The following is a 15,303-nucleotide window of genomic DNA, read 5'->3' on the forward strand; positions in this document are numbered from 1 at the left end:
ATGTGCTTTATCTGCCCCAATCTTCCATGCAATGTCCGTTTGTTAACAGAGAAATAGAAGTCAATGAGCAATGCAAAAGTCAATCAATTGCTAATTTTGTTATTGATTCCATTTTCTATCTGAGTTTATAACACCTTAACAAATAGAAAGAGGTAGCTCCAAGTGTGGACTGCCCATAACGTTTAAAAAAAAAAAAAAACTGCCCACAACTTTGTTTAAATACATTCGACAATGAGTTAATAATTCACTTTATTCTTTGGTGGAAAATGTATATTTTTATTAATTGATTCTCTATTCAGAGGAGGGTTTATGAATTTGTTATGATGGATCTAGTGATTCTGAGAGCTATGGTAATCCTCTTCTTCGATGGAACTTTTTATCGCCAAGGTTGTATGTCATGCTACGTAAATGACTAAGCAAGATTTTTCTATTTAGGGGTATAATTTTCTGTACACCATTTAAATTTCCAAAAAGTACAAGCAGACCCACTAAAAGAAAATATTTCATGGAACATTGGAACATGTGAGAGTTGAATTTGGGTTGCACTGGTGGTGGCAGTGCCGTCCTGGTAAATTTGGGTGCCCTAAGCAAAATTAAAGCTATAAAATTCTTTTAAATTAGATTTTTACCATTAAAAAAAATGTTGTAGTTGTCTCTAAATTATTTGAGGCCCTAATCGGTGGCTTCGGTGGCTTGCCGTCTGCGCCGGCCCTGGGTGGTGGACGTGGGTTGCCCGCCACAGTAGTTAAAAGATGTGGTCCTTCAATTTGAAAGTTAACGTGTGGCGTGAAACTGTATAATAAATTGTATACATTTATGCATGTATCTACATTTTTCAGTGACCAATTAATTTATCCAGGTCAAATAAGAGAGCCGACGTATAACTAAGTAATATTAGAGGCAAGTATCTTCATTTATGCATGTATCTACATTTTTCAATGACCCCCATTTTCTATGCCTATATCTTTTGCAGTTAACTATTGTTTCGAATAGATCCAGCATATAATATATACATTAAAACCATTTGTGGATTCACGATTAGCTTTCCATATGTAAATTGTAATGGTACGGACAGAAAATGAAATTCTTCGGTGCAAACCAAAACTACATTCACATACAAAATTTTGTTTCATTACTGTCCATCCAAAAATAAAATGGTTTACTCCGCTAACTATTTAGTCTGTTCTATAACATCCATTCAAAGCCTATACTTGAGATTGGAAAAGCCAATCAATAAATTCATTTGTAATTTAATTTTAGTTGACAATAGAAAGCATAAAAAGTAAGTATCAATTCTTATGGACAAAAACTACAAATAGGTTTAGTCTTCAGGTAGATTTGCAAAAGACTAATTACTTATTTCGAAAACATCAGTTATCTGCCACTACAGAAATTAAACAGAAGCGATAATATATATTTTAGTGCCAGTCTTTTAATAAACTCTCCAAAAATCGATGTTCGAGGTGAACGAACACATGGAGCTGAACCATAAATAAATTAAGTTACAAGTTACATTATTGTATACTACAAAAGAAAATTATGCAGTCACAAAGAAGCTTCGTTTTAAATAAAACGGCAAACTTGTGATAAAAAAAATGGGATATAAACTTAATTAAATAGTATATAAGTGCATGATTAACGTATACACTTTCTAAAAAAAGATAAAGACGAACTCGTTATGGTCAACTTACGGCCGGCGGATCTGGACTTGTCAAAAATTTAGGTAGAACGATGATGGTATTAAATGAGCGAGGCAAGTGAATCTTGTTTATATTTTCCATTTTTACCCCTTTTTTTCCTACAAGAAACCCAATACCCTAAATATCTCTCTGCTCCTCTACGCTCTCAAGTACCTCCCTGTTTTAGTAACTGTGTTAAGTGAATGGATAACATAGAACCACCCTCTAATGGAAACATCCATACTGAGACAGAAGTAAAGAAGGAGGAGAAGAAAAATATGAAGAAGGAATCAGTGTCATTGATGGGTTTGTTTAGTGCAGCAGATAATGTTGATTGTTTTCTCATGTTTCTTGGCGGTTTAGGCACGTGTATTCATGGCGGTACGCTTCCGCTCTTCTTCGTGTTCTTCGGGGGCATGTTAGATTCTCTTGGGAATTTTTCTACTGACCCAAATGCCATATCTTCCCGCGTTTCACAGGTTTCTTCAGAAACCGATATATATTTTCTCTCCTGATTTTTGGACATAAGTTGATAACACTTTTGTTGTTTGTCTTTTCAAGAATGCTCTGTACTTAGTCTACTTAGGATTGGTCAATTTGGTATCGGCCTGGATCGGTACGTGTCTAGCTACTTGATCTGTTTTTATAGTGTTACCAAAAACTGTATTTCATGTTTACAGTTGGAATGGTTTATTGGCAGGAGTTGCTTGTTGGATGCAAACAGGGGAAAGACAAACAGCGCGATTGCGTATAAATTATCTCAAATCAATTTTAGCAAAAGACATTTCTTTCTTCGATACTGAAGCTAGAGATTCAAACTTCATTTTCCACATCTCAAGCGACGCAATCTTGGTTCAAGATGCAATTGGCGATAAGGTACCCTTTCTAATCCTTAATTTTAACCACAAAACAAAAATTTGTAATTGATTTAATGTTTTGTTTTGTTTCAGACCGGCCATGTTTTGCGGTACTTATGTCAGTTCATCGCGGGATTTGTCATCGGTTTTTTGTCGGTATGGCAACTAACGTTGCTCACGTTGGGAGTGGTTCCATTGATAGCAATTGCAGGAGGAGGCTATGCTATAGTCATGTCTACAATCTCAGAGAAGAGTGAAGCTGCTTATGCTGATGCAGGAAAAGTCGCAGAAGAGGTTTGTTTTATACACCAAGGCTGAGATTGTTTCAAAGAACTAATATATGCGTTTACTTGTGAAAAAAGTTTTCACAACAAAACAAGAAAATAATATTTTCAGTGTTTCACAAAATATTTTTGCAAATTGTAATGGCAAACGCCGAAGGCCTTGCTTACGTTTGGAGTTTGTGTTTAAGAACTAACAACATAATTTTGTATAAAATGCTAAAAAATGGTAAATCAAAGCAAACACAAATAAAAAAATCAAGACCTAGATCTGTTTTTATTCAGTTCTTAACACTTGGATTGATCCTGAAAAAAACAATTCTCTATGGATTATCAGGTCATGTCACAAGTGAGAACAGTGTATGCATTTGTAGGAGAAGAGAAAGCTGTAAAATCTTATTCAAATTCTCTCAAGAAAGCTCTCAAACTCAGTAAAAGAAGTGGTCTTGCTAAAGGCTTAGGAGTTGGATTAACATATAGCCTCTTGTTCTGCGCTTGGGCATTGCTTTTTTGGTATGCAAGTCTTCTTGTACGCCACGGCAAAACCAACGGCGCAAAAGCCTTCACAACGATCCTTAATGTCATTTATAGTGGATTGTATGTTCCAAAAATCCGAGAATTTTTTTATATTTATCACAAAGTGCATCATATAAATCATTTTCTTACACTTGCAGCGCCTTAGGTCAAGCCGTGCCTAGCTTATCCGCAATTTCCAAAGGAAGAGTTGCTGCTGCAAATATTTTCAGAATGATAGGAAGCAACAATCTTGAAAGCTTTGAGAGACTAGACAATGGAACAACATTGCAAAACGTAGTTGGGAGGATTGAGTTTTGTGGAGTGTCTTTCGCATATCCTTCTAGACCAAACATGGTTTTTGAGAATCTTAGTTTCACAATACATTCAGGCAAGACTTTTGCATTTGTCGGTCCAAGTGGTTCAGGGAAAAGCACAATCATATCAATGGTGCAACGTTTCTATGAACCTAACTCAGGGAAGATTCTCTTGGACGGAAATGACATCAAGAACCTGAAGCTGAAATGGCTAAGAGAACAGATGGGATTAGTGAGTCAAGAACCAGCTTTATTTGCCACGACTATAGCTTCCAATATTCTTCTCGGTAAAGAGAAGGCGAGTATGGATCAGATCATAGAAGCTGCTAAAGCAGCCAACGCAGATTCTTTCATTAAATCATTGCCAAATGGTTACAATACTCAGGTAAATTATCCGAATTTTCATACTCATCTTCACATATATATTCCCACTTCCTTAATTATTGGTCAAACCATTATAAATAGGTTGGAGAAGGAGGAACTCAGCTCTCGGGAGGACAGAAACAGAGGATTGCAATTGCTCGGGCGGTTCTAAGAAATCCAAAGATATTACTTTTAGATGAAGCAACGAGCGCTCTTGATGCCGAATCAGAGAAGATTGTTCAGCAAGCACTTGACAATGTCATGGAAAAAAGAACAACAATAGTCGTTGCACACAGATTATCCACCATTCGAAATGTTGACAAGATTGTTGTCTTGAGAGATGGTCAAGTTATGGAAACCGGAAGCCACTCAGAACTAATATCAAGAGGAGGAGATTATGCCACTCTTGTGAATTGTCAAGACACAGACCCTCAAGAAAACTTGAGATCAGTCATGTATGAATCTTGTAAATCTCAAGCTGGATCATATAGTTCAAGAAGAGTTTTTAGCTCAAGAAGGACTTCAAGCTTCAGGGAAGACCAACAAGAGAAGACTGAAAAAGATTCAAACGGCGAGGATTTAATAAGCTCGTCTTCAATGATATGGGAACTAATAAAGTTGAATGCTCCAGAATGGCTTTATGCATTACTTGGCTCAATTGGTGCTGTTCTTGCGGGATCACAACCGGCATTGTTCTCCATGGGGCTTGCTTATGTGTTAACCACGTTTTATTCGCCTTTTCCTAGTCTGATCAAGCGCGAAGTCGATAAGGTAGCTATTATATTTGTTGGAGCTGGAATAGTAACAGCGCCTATATATCTTCTCCAACATTACTTCTATACACTTATGGGAGAACGTCTTACTTCTCGGGTTCGTTTATCCTTGTTCTCAGGTAAACACTAAAATTTTAAACATTCTTTTACGTTTTGAGATCGATTCGATTCTTGAATACTTACATATCTTTAAAACAATTTCAGCAATTCTTTCAAATGAGATAGGGTGGTTTGATCTGGATGAGAACAACACTGGCTCACTCACTTCAATCTTAGCTGCTGATGCAACCTTGGTGAGGAGTGCTATAGCGGATCGTCTCTCGACAATAGTCCAAAACCTGTCTCTTACAATCACAGCCTTAGCACTTGCCTTTTACTACAGTTGGCGTGTTGCAGCAGTCGTAACTGCTTGTTTCCCTCTTCTCATTGCCGCGTCACTTACCGAGGTAACTCAAAATAAAATCAAAGATCCTCAACCATATTTTGAATCTTCAAACTGAATAAGCTTGAATATTATATTTTACAGCAACTATTTCTGAAAGGCTTTGGAGGAGATTACACAAGGGCTTACGCTAGAGCAACTTCATTGGCGCGAGAAGCGATTACAAATATAAGAACCGTCGCTGCGTTTGGTGCTGAAAAGCAAATTTCAGAACAGTTTACTTGTGAACTAAGCAAACCCACCAAGAGTGCCTTACTCAGAGGTCATATCTCTGGATTTGGATACGGTTTGTCTCAGTGTCTCGCGTTCTGTTCCTACGCACTTGGTCTCTGGTACATCTCAATTTTGATTAAGCGCAACGAGACAAACTTTGAGGATAGTATCAAATCTTTCATGGTATTGCTCGTCACTGCTTACTCCGTAGCGGAAACGCTTGCGTTAACCCCAGATATCGTGAAGGGCACACAAGCACTAGGGTCGGTTTTTAGGGTTTTACATAGAAAGACTGAAATACCTCCAGACCAGCCTAACTCAAGATTGGTCACTCATATCAAAGGAGATATAGAGTTTAGAAACGTGAGCTTTGCGTATCCCACGAGACCCGAAATCGCGATTTTCCAAAATCTAAATCTCCGAGTTTCAGCCGGGAAAAGTCTTGCGGTCGTGGGACCTAGTGGTTCGGGAAAGAGCACGGTGATCGGACTGATCATGAGATTCTACGACCCGAGCAACGGAAATCTCTGTATCGATGGGCAGGATATAAAAACTGTAAACCTACGTAGCTTGCGCAAGAAACTAGCGTTAGTTCAGCAAGAACCGGCTCTGTTTTCAACAACCATACACGAGAACATCAAGTATGGGAACGAGAACGCGTCAGAGGCAGAGATCATTGAAGCTGCTAAAGCCGCAAACGCGCACGAGTTCATAAGCAGGATGGAAGAAGGGTACAAGACGCACGTGGGTGATAAGGGAGTGCAGTTATCTGGTGGGCAGAAACAGAGAGTGGCTATTGCTAGGGCGGTCTTAAAGGATCCTTCAGTGCTTCTCCTTGATGAGGCAACAAGTGCTTTGGATACGAGCTCGGAGAAACTGGTCCAAGAGGCACTAGACAAGTTGATGAAGGGACGAACCACGGTGCTGGTGGCTCATAGGCTCTCGACCATAAGAAAAGCAGACACAATCGTTGTGTTGCACAAAGGAAAAGTTGTGGAGAAGGGAAGTCACAGAGAACTCGTATCTAAATCCGATGGGTTTTATAAGAAATTGACGAGTCTTCAAGAAGTGGTGTGACTGATCATCGTTGAAGTTTATTTTACATTTTTAATTCAAATTTATACACATATACTCTGATTTGTTACACGATTGTGTTAGGAATATCTGGACCCAAAAACTTTTTGTAGTCCTGCATGAAATATTGGAAAAAAGTGCTAACCACAGTTAGAGAGACAATAGTTGTGTTGCACAATGGCAGACTTAACCTGTATGTTGTTTGTTGTGCAAGCAAGAAAATATAAGTAAGAAAAGCCACTTAAAGTTAAGAAACTGAAAAGAATAATAAGAAGAAAAAGCTTTTATTTTGTTTCGATAGATAACAAAAGCAAAATTTGTGTTTACATAATGAAAATACCCATAAACTATCATTAATAACTGTTGATTCATAATGAAAGAAAAAAAAATCTGAATGGAAATCCATTTCTTTTTAGTTAGTAGTAGTAGCGGTGATATCGGTATGGGCAGGCCCAATAGTCTAGGAGCAGTAAACATAAGACGCCCACAAAAACGGCAACACATATCAAGACGCTGACTACAAATTCCTTCAACATCCTTAAATGCATCACATTCCTCTTCTTACTAATCGACTTTAACATTTCCCCAACCTTCAATGCATTCCCTTCTCTACAAAACCGAGAAATCAGCAAACCCGGTATGCTCAAATCCAACTTCGGTCCCTTCGGTTTCCACTCTCCATATACCTTCTCTGCTCCTTGTACATCATCCAGCTTCAACAAAGAGCTAATCACAGTTCGATATCCATCATCGTCCATCTTCAACAAAGTGCTAACCACATTTAAACATTCCTTACCATCCCCCACTTTTTCTTCCTTCTTATTCTTACATTCTTCCCAAAGATTGTGCACCTCTCTTTTACAACCTGCCACATTACCATACATCTCTACCGCTTTTTTTGTTGAACCGGCTTTAGCGTAAGCCTTTGCCATTGCAACCATTGTGCCTCTTTCTAGTTTGATTCCATCTTCTCTACCCCAATGTCTCATAAACATTTCCATTGCTTCTACCTTTGATGCAGCCGCGTATACCTTTAAAACATAGTTCACCGTGATACTATCAGGATCCACGTTGTTCTCCTCCATCTCACGAAGAATCTCCTCCACCATATTTTCTTGACCGTTAAAAGAGAGAATCAAGTTGAATGGTGAAGGTTTCAAGAGGAACCCTAGCTCTCTCATCTTCTTGAAAGTGGCCATGGCTTTACCCAAATTTTTGTCAGATTTCGCGTAAGAGCTTAAGAGAGCTACGTAGACAGAGTAATCCTTCATGTTCTCAGGGATGTTTTCAAAGTACTTCTCTGCTTTTTCCAAACCCAACACATTCTCAGTCAGGTAAAGCCTAGCTGCATAATCTTCCGAATAAAGATCACAAACCCGTTTTTCACCCATCCATTCGGAAACCTAACAATTGAAAACAAGCTCATCAAAGTAATCGTCAATAATATTATAGAGTGAAGTGCAAAAGGGAAGTTTTATAATCAACAAACCTGAAGTGCTTTAGAAAACTGATTGGAATCACGGAGATTCTTGATAAGGCATTTAAGATCAGACGGTTTCATTTGATCTCCCCATTGCTCCAAAAGCGGAGTGACGGGCTTATTCATTTTTCTGTCCTTAATGGTTTTACTGTTTATGAGTTTCTCAGCCTTCTCTGTCATTCCTCTCTCTCGATAACCAGAGGCCAACATAGTCGGGATTCGGATATCAAACTCAAGTGACAACGATTCCCACACTTTGTATATCTCTTCTGCCCCAAAAATATCGTCTACCTTCAAGAGAGAACGGATCACAGTTCGGTAACCCTTGTTATCACGTTGTCCTATGTTCATCTTGTAAAGGTTCCATATACGTAAAACCTCTTCTCTGTTTCCAGCTTCACCATACAGCTTCATGAGATGGTCGTAAGCTGATTTTAGCGACTTACGATCCGCCAATTCCTCTGTTAAACGCAGCATTTTGATAGCCTTTCCATTTGAACGGGCTCGCAGGTAAGCCTTTGCCATGTCAAGAGTCGTAAGCCACTCAAGTTTGATCCCATTAATCCCTTCCCACTTATTCAAAAACTTCTCCATCGCGGTCACGTCACACACAGCCGAGTATAGCTTCAACACGTTGTTTACTGTGATACTATCGGCCTCCACGTCATTATCTTTCATCTCACGCAAAAGCTCTTCCACTTTTTCTCGATCATTTAGTGCAATGTAGAGAGACATCATTGCGTTGTAAGGAGAAGGTCTCGAGAGGAGACCTAACTCCCTCATCTTCTGGAACGTGGCTTCGGCTTTACACAGAGTTTTGTCTGATCTTGCATACCAGTTTAAGAGAGTGGTGTAAACAGAATCGTCTCTTGCGTTCTTTGGAATACTTTCGAAGAACTTCTCTGCTTCTTCTAAACCTACAACATTCTCTATCAGATGAAGCCGAGCTGCAAAATCTTCTGGGATTAGATTGCAAATCTTTTCTTTACTCATCCACTCTGATACCTAATACCACAAGACATCAACTCCACCACCTATAAGAGATGGAGAAAACCAAATTGGGGAAAGGGAGAGAATAAAAACCTGAAGGGCTTGGAGAGATTGGTCGGAATCACGAAGCTTTTTTATGATGACTCTCACGTGCGAAGGGTTCACTTGATTACCCTGCTGCCGCCATTGCTCTAGCACTGGAATGATTTGTGCATTCCGATGGAGAGCATCCGTGATACGATGCTGCAATGTTTGGCCCGCCGCCGTGGGGGATGATAGGGTTCCGAAGGAGCGAACCCTGTAACGTGTTGCGTGTTGTAGAAGATTTCGCATCATCCTAAAGCTGGAAGGAGAAGATACACGGACTAGGGTTTTATGTTACTGTGGGTTTTGTGCCTTCTTCTTTTGTGGATACTAATTTCACTAGGACTCAGACCCCCGCGATGTCGCGGGGAAAATGATTTCAAAAATCTTTAAAAAAAAAAATATTAAACGAAAAATTATAATGTATTTAGATAACTTTCAAAAAATACTTTTTAAAAATAAATCAAGATATATTTTGCGAAAAATTATGATAAAGATTAAAGAGACGTAACCTTCAGAAACAGTTATTATTATTATTAAAAAACATTATGGTGAAAAGATATGATCATAAACAAATATATTAATCAAAAAGTTTAATTAATCATTATAATGAGTAGACGTACTTTTTCAAGTTTTTAAACACTTCTAAACATAATTATATAAATACATTCAACAAAACATTATGATAAAAATACACAATACTTTAAATTGTGTTGTTAAAGAGAGATAATCCTCGGAAAAAATTAACTAATAACCAAAATAATACTAGTTATTTAGAAAAAAATAAATAATAATATAGATAACAAAGTATATATATATATATGAATGCTAGATAGCGAAAAAATGCCAACAACCGTAAAATGAAAAGGTTTATTTGATTAACCATTGCAATCTTTGAACATATGCAACTTTCTAAACACAAACCATAAAATTATATTATATAGTTAAAAATTGAACAGATGCAACTTAAAAAAAAAAAACATAACCATAAATTATATTTTATAGTTATTAAAAATGAACTGTTGTAACTTTTGAACAAATCAAAACCATAAAATTTATACTTTATAGTTAAAAATTGAACAAATGCAACTTTTCAAAATTGTAAAATGAAAAAGTTTATTTGACGAACCGTTTCAACCACGGAACATATGCAACTTTCTAAATAACAAAACCATAAAATTTATAATTTATAGTTAAAAATTAAATATATGCAACTTTAAGAAAACACAACTATAAATTATATTTTATAATTATTAAAAAAACTTAACGAAAAGGTTGTGACGATAAGACACAATAGTTCAAATATTTTATATTTAAAAACTAAACAGATGCAACTTTAAGAAAACACAAGTACACAACCACAAATTATATTTTATAGCTATTTAAAAAAAAAACGAAATATTACGACAAAAAGACATATATGTTCAGATTTTTTATAGTTAAAAATTGAACAGATGCAACTTTTTTAAAAAAGCAATAATATTTTATAGTTTAAAAAAAAAAACTTAACGAAAGGTTGCGATGAAAATACACAACCGTTCAAATTTGCAAAAGATATTTATTGAGATTGTTATTATATATTTAAACGAAAGGTTGCAATAAAAAGACGCAACCGTTCAGATGTGCAAATAGTATTTATTGGAAACGACATAACCGTAAAAAAATAACCAATTAAAACGAAAATTGCGATAAAAAGGCGCAACCAAAATAACCGTAAAAAAATAACCGATTTAAACGAAAGGTTACGATAAAAAGACACAACCGTTCAAATGTGCAAATGGTATTTATTAGATTGCTATTATATATAGATTAATTAATTTTAAGAACTATGATAGTGTATATATATATTTTTTATTTTTTGTTATTTTGATAGGATACTATTATGCTGGTGTGTAGTTTCCTATTGTTTAGGCTTGTGTTTGTTTGTTTGTTTTATCTTGTTAAAGAATAAAATAACCTAAATTGTAAGCATTTCATGACAGATGGGCGTGTCTAATGACAGTTCAAATCAACGCAAGGTTAGAAATTTATTTAGTGAATGAAATAGTTGAGAAAAGGTTGGGATTTTCTATTTTATTTTGTATATATAAGCTGCTTAAACGATATTAATAGTTGTTAATCCAGAACATACATCTTCAGCCCATATAAACACGTATTTATAATGTTGATATATTGACAACAATAACTTCCATTACGAGCGAGAGTTCCGACAAACAGGACATGAACCATGAATCTTGAGCCAGTACTCATCGATACATTCGACGTGGAAACAGTGATCACATTCTGGTATAGCATATTCCGATAAAACAAATGGGACAGATGATACCAATACCATTAGTACCCGGAAGCCTTCTACTTTCTCCCAACTCCAATTTTTTGTATGATTCTATTGTAGACTGGTGAAGACCTGTAGTGACCACAACCCCTCGTGGTTGTTGCGTTATGGTTCTGGCTGCGATGGCTGCATTTTGTCTTCTCTGATAGACAAACCTCTCGGAATTGTAAATGCGGACAGCAAAACAAGTAGCGAAGACGGTGAAACCTCCTCCAATTGCGCAGAGGGTTATAATTAGTACTCGTAATCTAGTGCTCAAATGACATGTCAACTAACGTTTCAAGAATGAGTCTAAACCGTGAATGTATATAGTGTTTCAACTACTTAGGAATTTAATGATCAAGATTTGTAGGTTTGTATTAATGTCATAGTTGATTAATCACCAGCCTAATTAAAAACCGCATAATGAATGTTGTTGATAAAAAATAATTTAAGAATTATAGTTTGATTTTAGTATTTTTTTTTTTTTTGTAGTTTTCAGTTTAAGAAATGTAGTTATCAAATTAAAATTGAATCTAATATGATTACGTTTATATATATATATATATGATTTTGGGTTTCAGTTCAGTTTTCGTTAGAACACGTATATTTTATTTTTAGATTTTTTAAATTAACAATGTGGTTTAAATTTATAGTATATCAAAAATGAAACCTTCTTTTTGTCAAAAATGCAACTCGTTCAAATGGAAATAATTATGTTTTATTTACAAAACATTTCTGTATTAAATCGGTTAAGAAAAAATATGCTAAGAAAACCGCATCCCTACAATTCATTTTCTAGAGATTAAGACGAGTTTCTTAATGAAAAGATACAACTATATAAAATCTTAGACCATTTTATTAAAACATGTGTAATGGGAGGTTCTTACAAATATTTTCAAAAATATTAAAAAAAAATAAAAAAATAAAAAATAAGAGAGAGACATGAGCACAGATTCTCACATGAGAACTTTTGATAATCTCTTGAGAGACTCATGTCATACATGTCAACATATAATTGGTTTTAACTTTTTTTTATTACTTAAAATTTTAATAAATAATTAAACTGATTTATGTATATTATATAAATATATTCTGAGAGACTTTGAGAGTCTCTACCACTGTGCAGTGCATAGAAACTTTGTAAGTCTCTCAAATATATTATTTTAATATATATCATTTAATTCAGTTATTTATTTTAATTTTAAATAACAAAAAAGAAAAAAACTAAAAACCAATTATATGCTAACATGTGTAAAGGTAGTCTCTCAAAGGGTTATCAAATGTTCTGAAATGAGAATCGATTTTGGTTTCTCTTTTCCACTTTTTATTATTTTTTTATTTTTTATTATTGAGAATCTATGTGAGAATTTTCCAATACACATGCTCTTAGTGTTTCTCATGTAGAAAGTTAAAATTAAAATCATAACTAAAAAAAGAAAAAGTAGGAGAGAAGGGGAGAAACATATCTCAAATGAGATACCATGAGAAACGTTTCTAAAATTTTTTTGCCACTTATCAATCAATTGTTGGTTTAATTATTAAAAAACAATTAAAATATATTACACAATTAAAATAATAATATTTTTTTTTTGAGATACCCAAAAGAGTATCTTCCGATGGAGATGCTCTTAAAACATGCGACTCATGAGAAAAACGATTAAAAACGGAAAGCTACATGGTTAAAAATATAACGAAAAGACGCTACCCTATGATTCATCTTCTAGAATTGCTTAGTGAAAAGACACAAGTGTAAAAATCTTAAAAAATGCAAATAATAAGATGATTTATTTTCTAAGTTTGCTTAATGAAAAGACAAAAAAATAAAAATATTAGAAGATGCGACAAATAAAATAAACGATTAAAGACGAAAAGATACTTGAAAAAAAAATACAACAAAAAGACGCAACCCTATTGGTGTGATTTTTTTCATTTTTATTATTCAATTAAAATGAATCTAAAATCTCCTAAAATCAGTTTTCAATATTATTTTTAATTATTTTGTTAAGTTTGAATAACATATTTGATATGATTTTTATAAATCTTTGATTGAATAACAAAAAATTCTAGGTTATTTTGAATGAATTTATATACAATGCAAGTTTCTCTGTGGCGATTTTTTGGGCGATCGGAGATTCCTCCATCGACGCCTCTCTTCTCCTCTTTTTTGGAGCGTTTTTCCGGCAGATTCGATTTATGTCCCTGAAATTGAATCAGTCGGTTTCCATCTGCTTCGTTTTCGGGGCAGTTTCCATGGTAGTTTTCGGTTTTCTCAACCGTTTCATCAAAACCGCTTTCTGAAACCGCCATGGCTGACCTATATATCTGTCGGAATTCTTCCATTTTTCTCTGTTCTACTCCACTCCACAATCTTAAACACCTTTCTTTCAACAATGAGCGATTACTTACGCAAGTCAATCCAAGATTTGGACCTCGGAATTGACGAGGCTCCTGTTTCATTACCACCGGAATTCTGTGCCAAAGCGGCGACTGCAAACCGCTACTCTCTCGTGGTCACGACTGTCAATCCCCGGAAGCAAAATCTCAAAGCTTTGATTGGCCAAATGCCTCGTGTTTGGGGGTTCACGGATTCGTGCATCGGTCGAATTCTGGGACAGGGTCGTGTCCAATTTGTGTTCCAGAGTGAGGAAGCACTCAATCTAGTGTTGCGTCGAGGACCTTGGGCTTTCAATGACTGGATGCTTACCGTTCACCGATGGTATCCTAACATCAGTGAAGAAGAAATGAAGGTAATCAATTTCTGGGTTCAGATTAAAGGAATCCCTTTACTCTACTTGTCAAGGGATATGGCTGAGTATGTAGGAAACCAATTGGGGCTGGTAAAGGATGTTGATTTTGATGAGAACACCAATAAGGTGGAATTTGTTAGGGTTCAAATGGCTTGGAACATCGACAATCCTCTTCGCTTTCAAAGGGTTTTCAATTTCAATTCTGAGTTGGGAACAATTGTGAAGTTCAAGTTTGAGCGTCTAAGGAGTTTCTGCTCCAAATGTGGGTCGCTGAAGCATGATGTCAAAGATTGCAACCTTGTATTTGATGATCCGCAGGATCCACCTGTTGATCCTTAGGATCCAGACAATGATGATCCAGGAAAAGATAAGACTATTCAAGGTGACAATGTTGACACAGACTCTCTGCAAACAATTGATCCTTTTGAGGTAATCCCTGGTATTGGCTCGAAGAATGGAAAGGCTGTCTTTCCTTCACCACAGCAGGTTACTCCTAGCAACACAAGTCTATCTGACTTACCAAGCTTTTTTGAGGACACGGAATTAACAGCGGAGAGGCTAACCTACCTTCATGCCAAGCTCCTCAATGGCCAGGCAGGTCTTCGTGAACCATCCTTTCATGATCATGTCTCAGACAATGCTAATGGACCAATGTTCATCAAGCGCAAGAGGATGGACTCTCAAGAGTACTACAGGGAATGGGAGGCTACAGAGGATTTTGCTGTTTTAAGCCAGATTCGTAAGAAGAAAAGAGTTGAATTTGAGGGCTCGTGTTCAACAACAGGACGTGACGGAGGCGCGGGGGGCCCGGTACCCCTATACTTTCCCCCATGAGGATCGCATCCTGGAATTGTCAAGGTCTTGGTTCGTCTTCAAAGCAGTCTCGTTTGTTTCAATTTGTACGTTTATTTAAGTGTGATATCCTATTCCTAATAGAAACTCTAAATAAGTGTGAAATAGTATGTAAATTAGCGTGTGATTTAGGTTATGCTAATGTCATTACTCAGCCCCCTCAAGGAAGGAGTGGTGGCCTAGCTATTATGTGGAAGAATAATGTGTCCTTATCTCTGATTTCTCGAGATGAAAGACTCATTGATGTTGATGTAATATATAATGAAAAGAGCTTCTACTTGTCTTGTGTATATGGCCATCCAATTCAAAGTGAACGTTATC

General features: G+C 36.1%; 2 protein-coding genes across 2 annotated transcripts; one reads left to right on the forward strand and one right to left on the reverse strand.

Annotated features, from left to right (window-relative positions):
* The first annotated feature begins 1,561 nt into the window (after positions 1-1,561).
* LOC9329562 (ABC transporter B family member 14) lies at positions 1,562-6,674 on the forward strand. The gene is made up of 9 exons (XM_002890709.2): positions 1,562-2,158; positions 2,241-2,295; positions 2,380-2,555; positions 2,630-2,830; positions 3,155-3,414; positions 3,492-4,032; positions 4,113-4,902; positions 4,988-5,229; positions 5,310-6,674. The coding sequence occupies exons 1-9, from the start codon at positions 1,883-1,885 to the stop codon at positions 6,513-6,515; spliced, it is 3,747 nt and encodes a 1,248-aa protein (XP_002890755.1). The 5' UTR covers positions 1,562-1,882; the 3' UTR covers positions 6,516-6,674.
* A 200-nt stretch (positions 6,675-6,874) lies between these two features.
* Positions 6,875-9,371, reverse strand: LOC9326818 (putative pentatricopeptide repeat-containing protein At1g28020). The gene is made up of 3 exons (XM_021015311.1): positions 9,076-9,371; positions 8,002-8,997; positions 6,875-7,915 (listed from the first exon to the last, which is right to left on the reverse strand). The coding sequence occupies exons 1-3, from the start codon at positions 9,316-9,318 to the stop codon at positions 6,929-6,931; spliced, it is 2,226 nt and encodes a 741-aa protein (XP_020870970.1). The 5' UTR covers positions 9,319-9,371; the 3' UTR covers positions 6,875-6,928.
* Positions 9,372-15,303: the final 5,932 nt, after the last annotated feature.

Source organism: Arabidopsis lyrata (genome assembly GCF_000004255.2).
Source record: "Arabidopsis lyrata subsp. lyrata unplaced genomic scaffold ARALYscaffold_1, whole genome shotgun sequence".
Lineage (NCBI taxonomy): Eukaryota > Viridiplantae > Streptophyta > Magnoliopsida > Brassicales > Brassicaceae > Arabidopsis > Arabidopsis lyrata.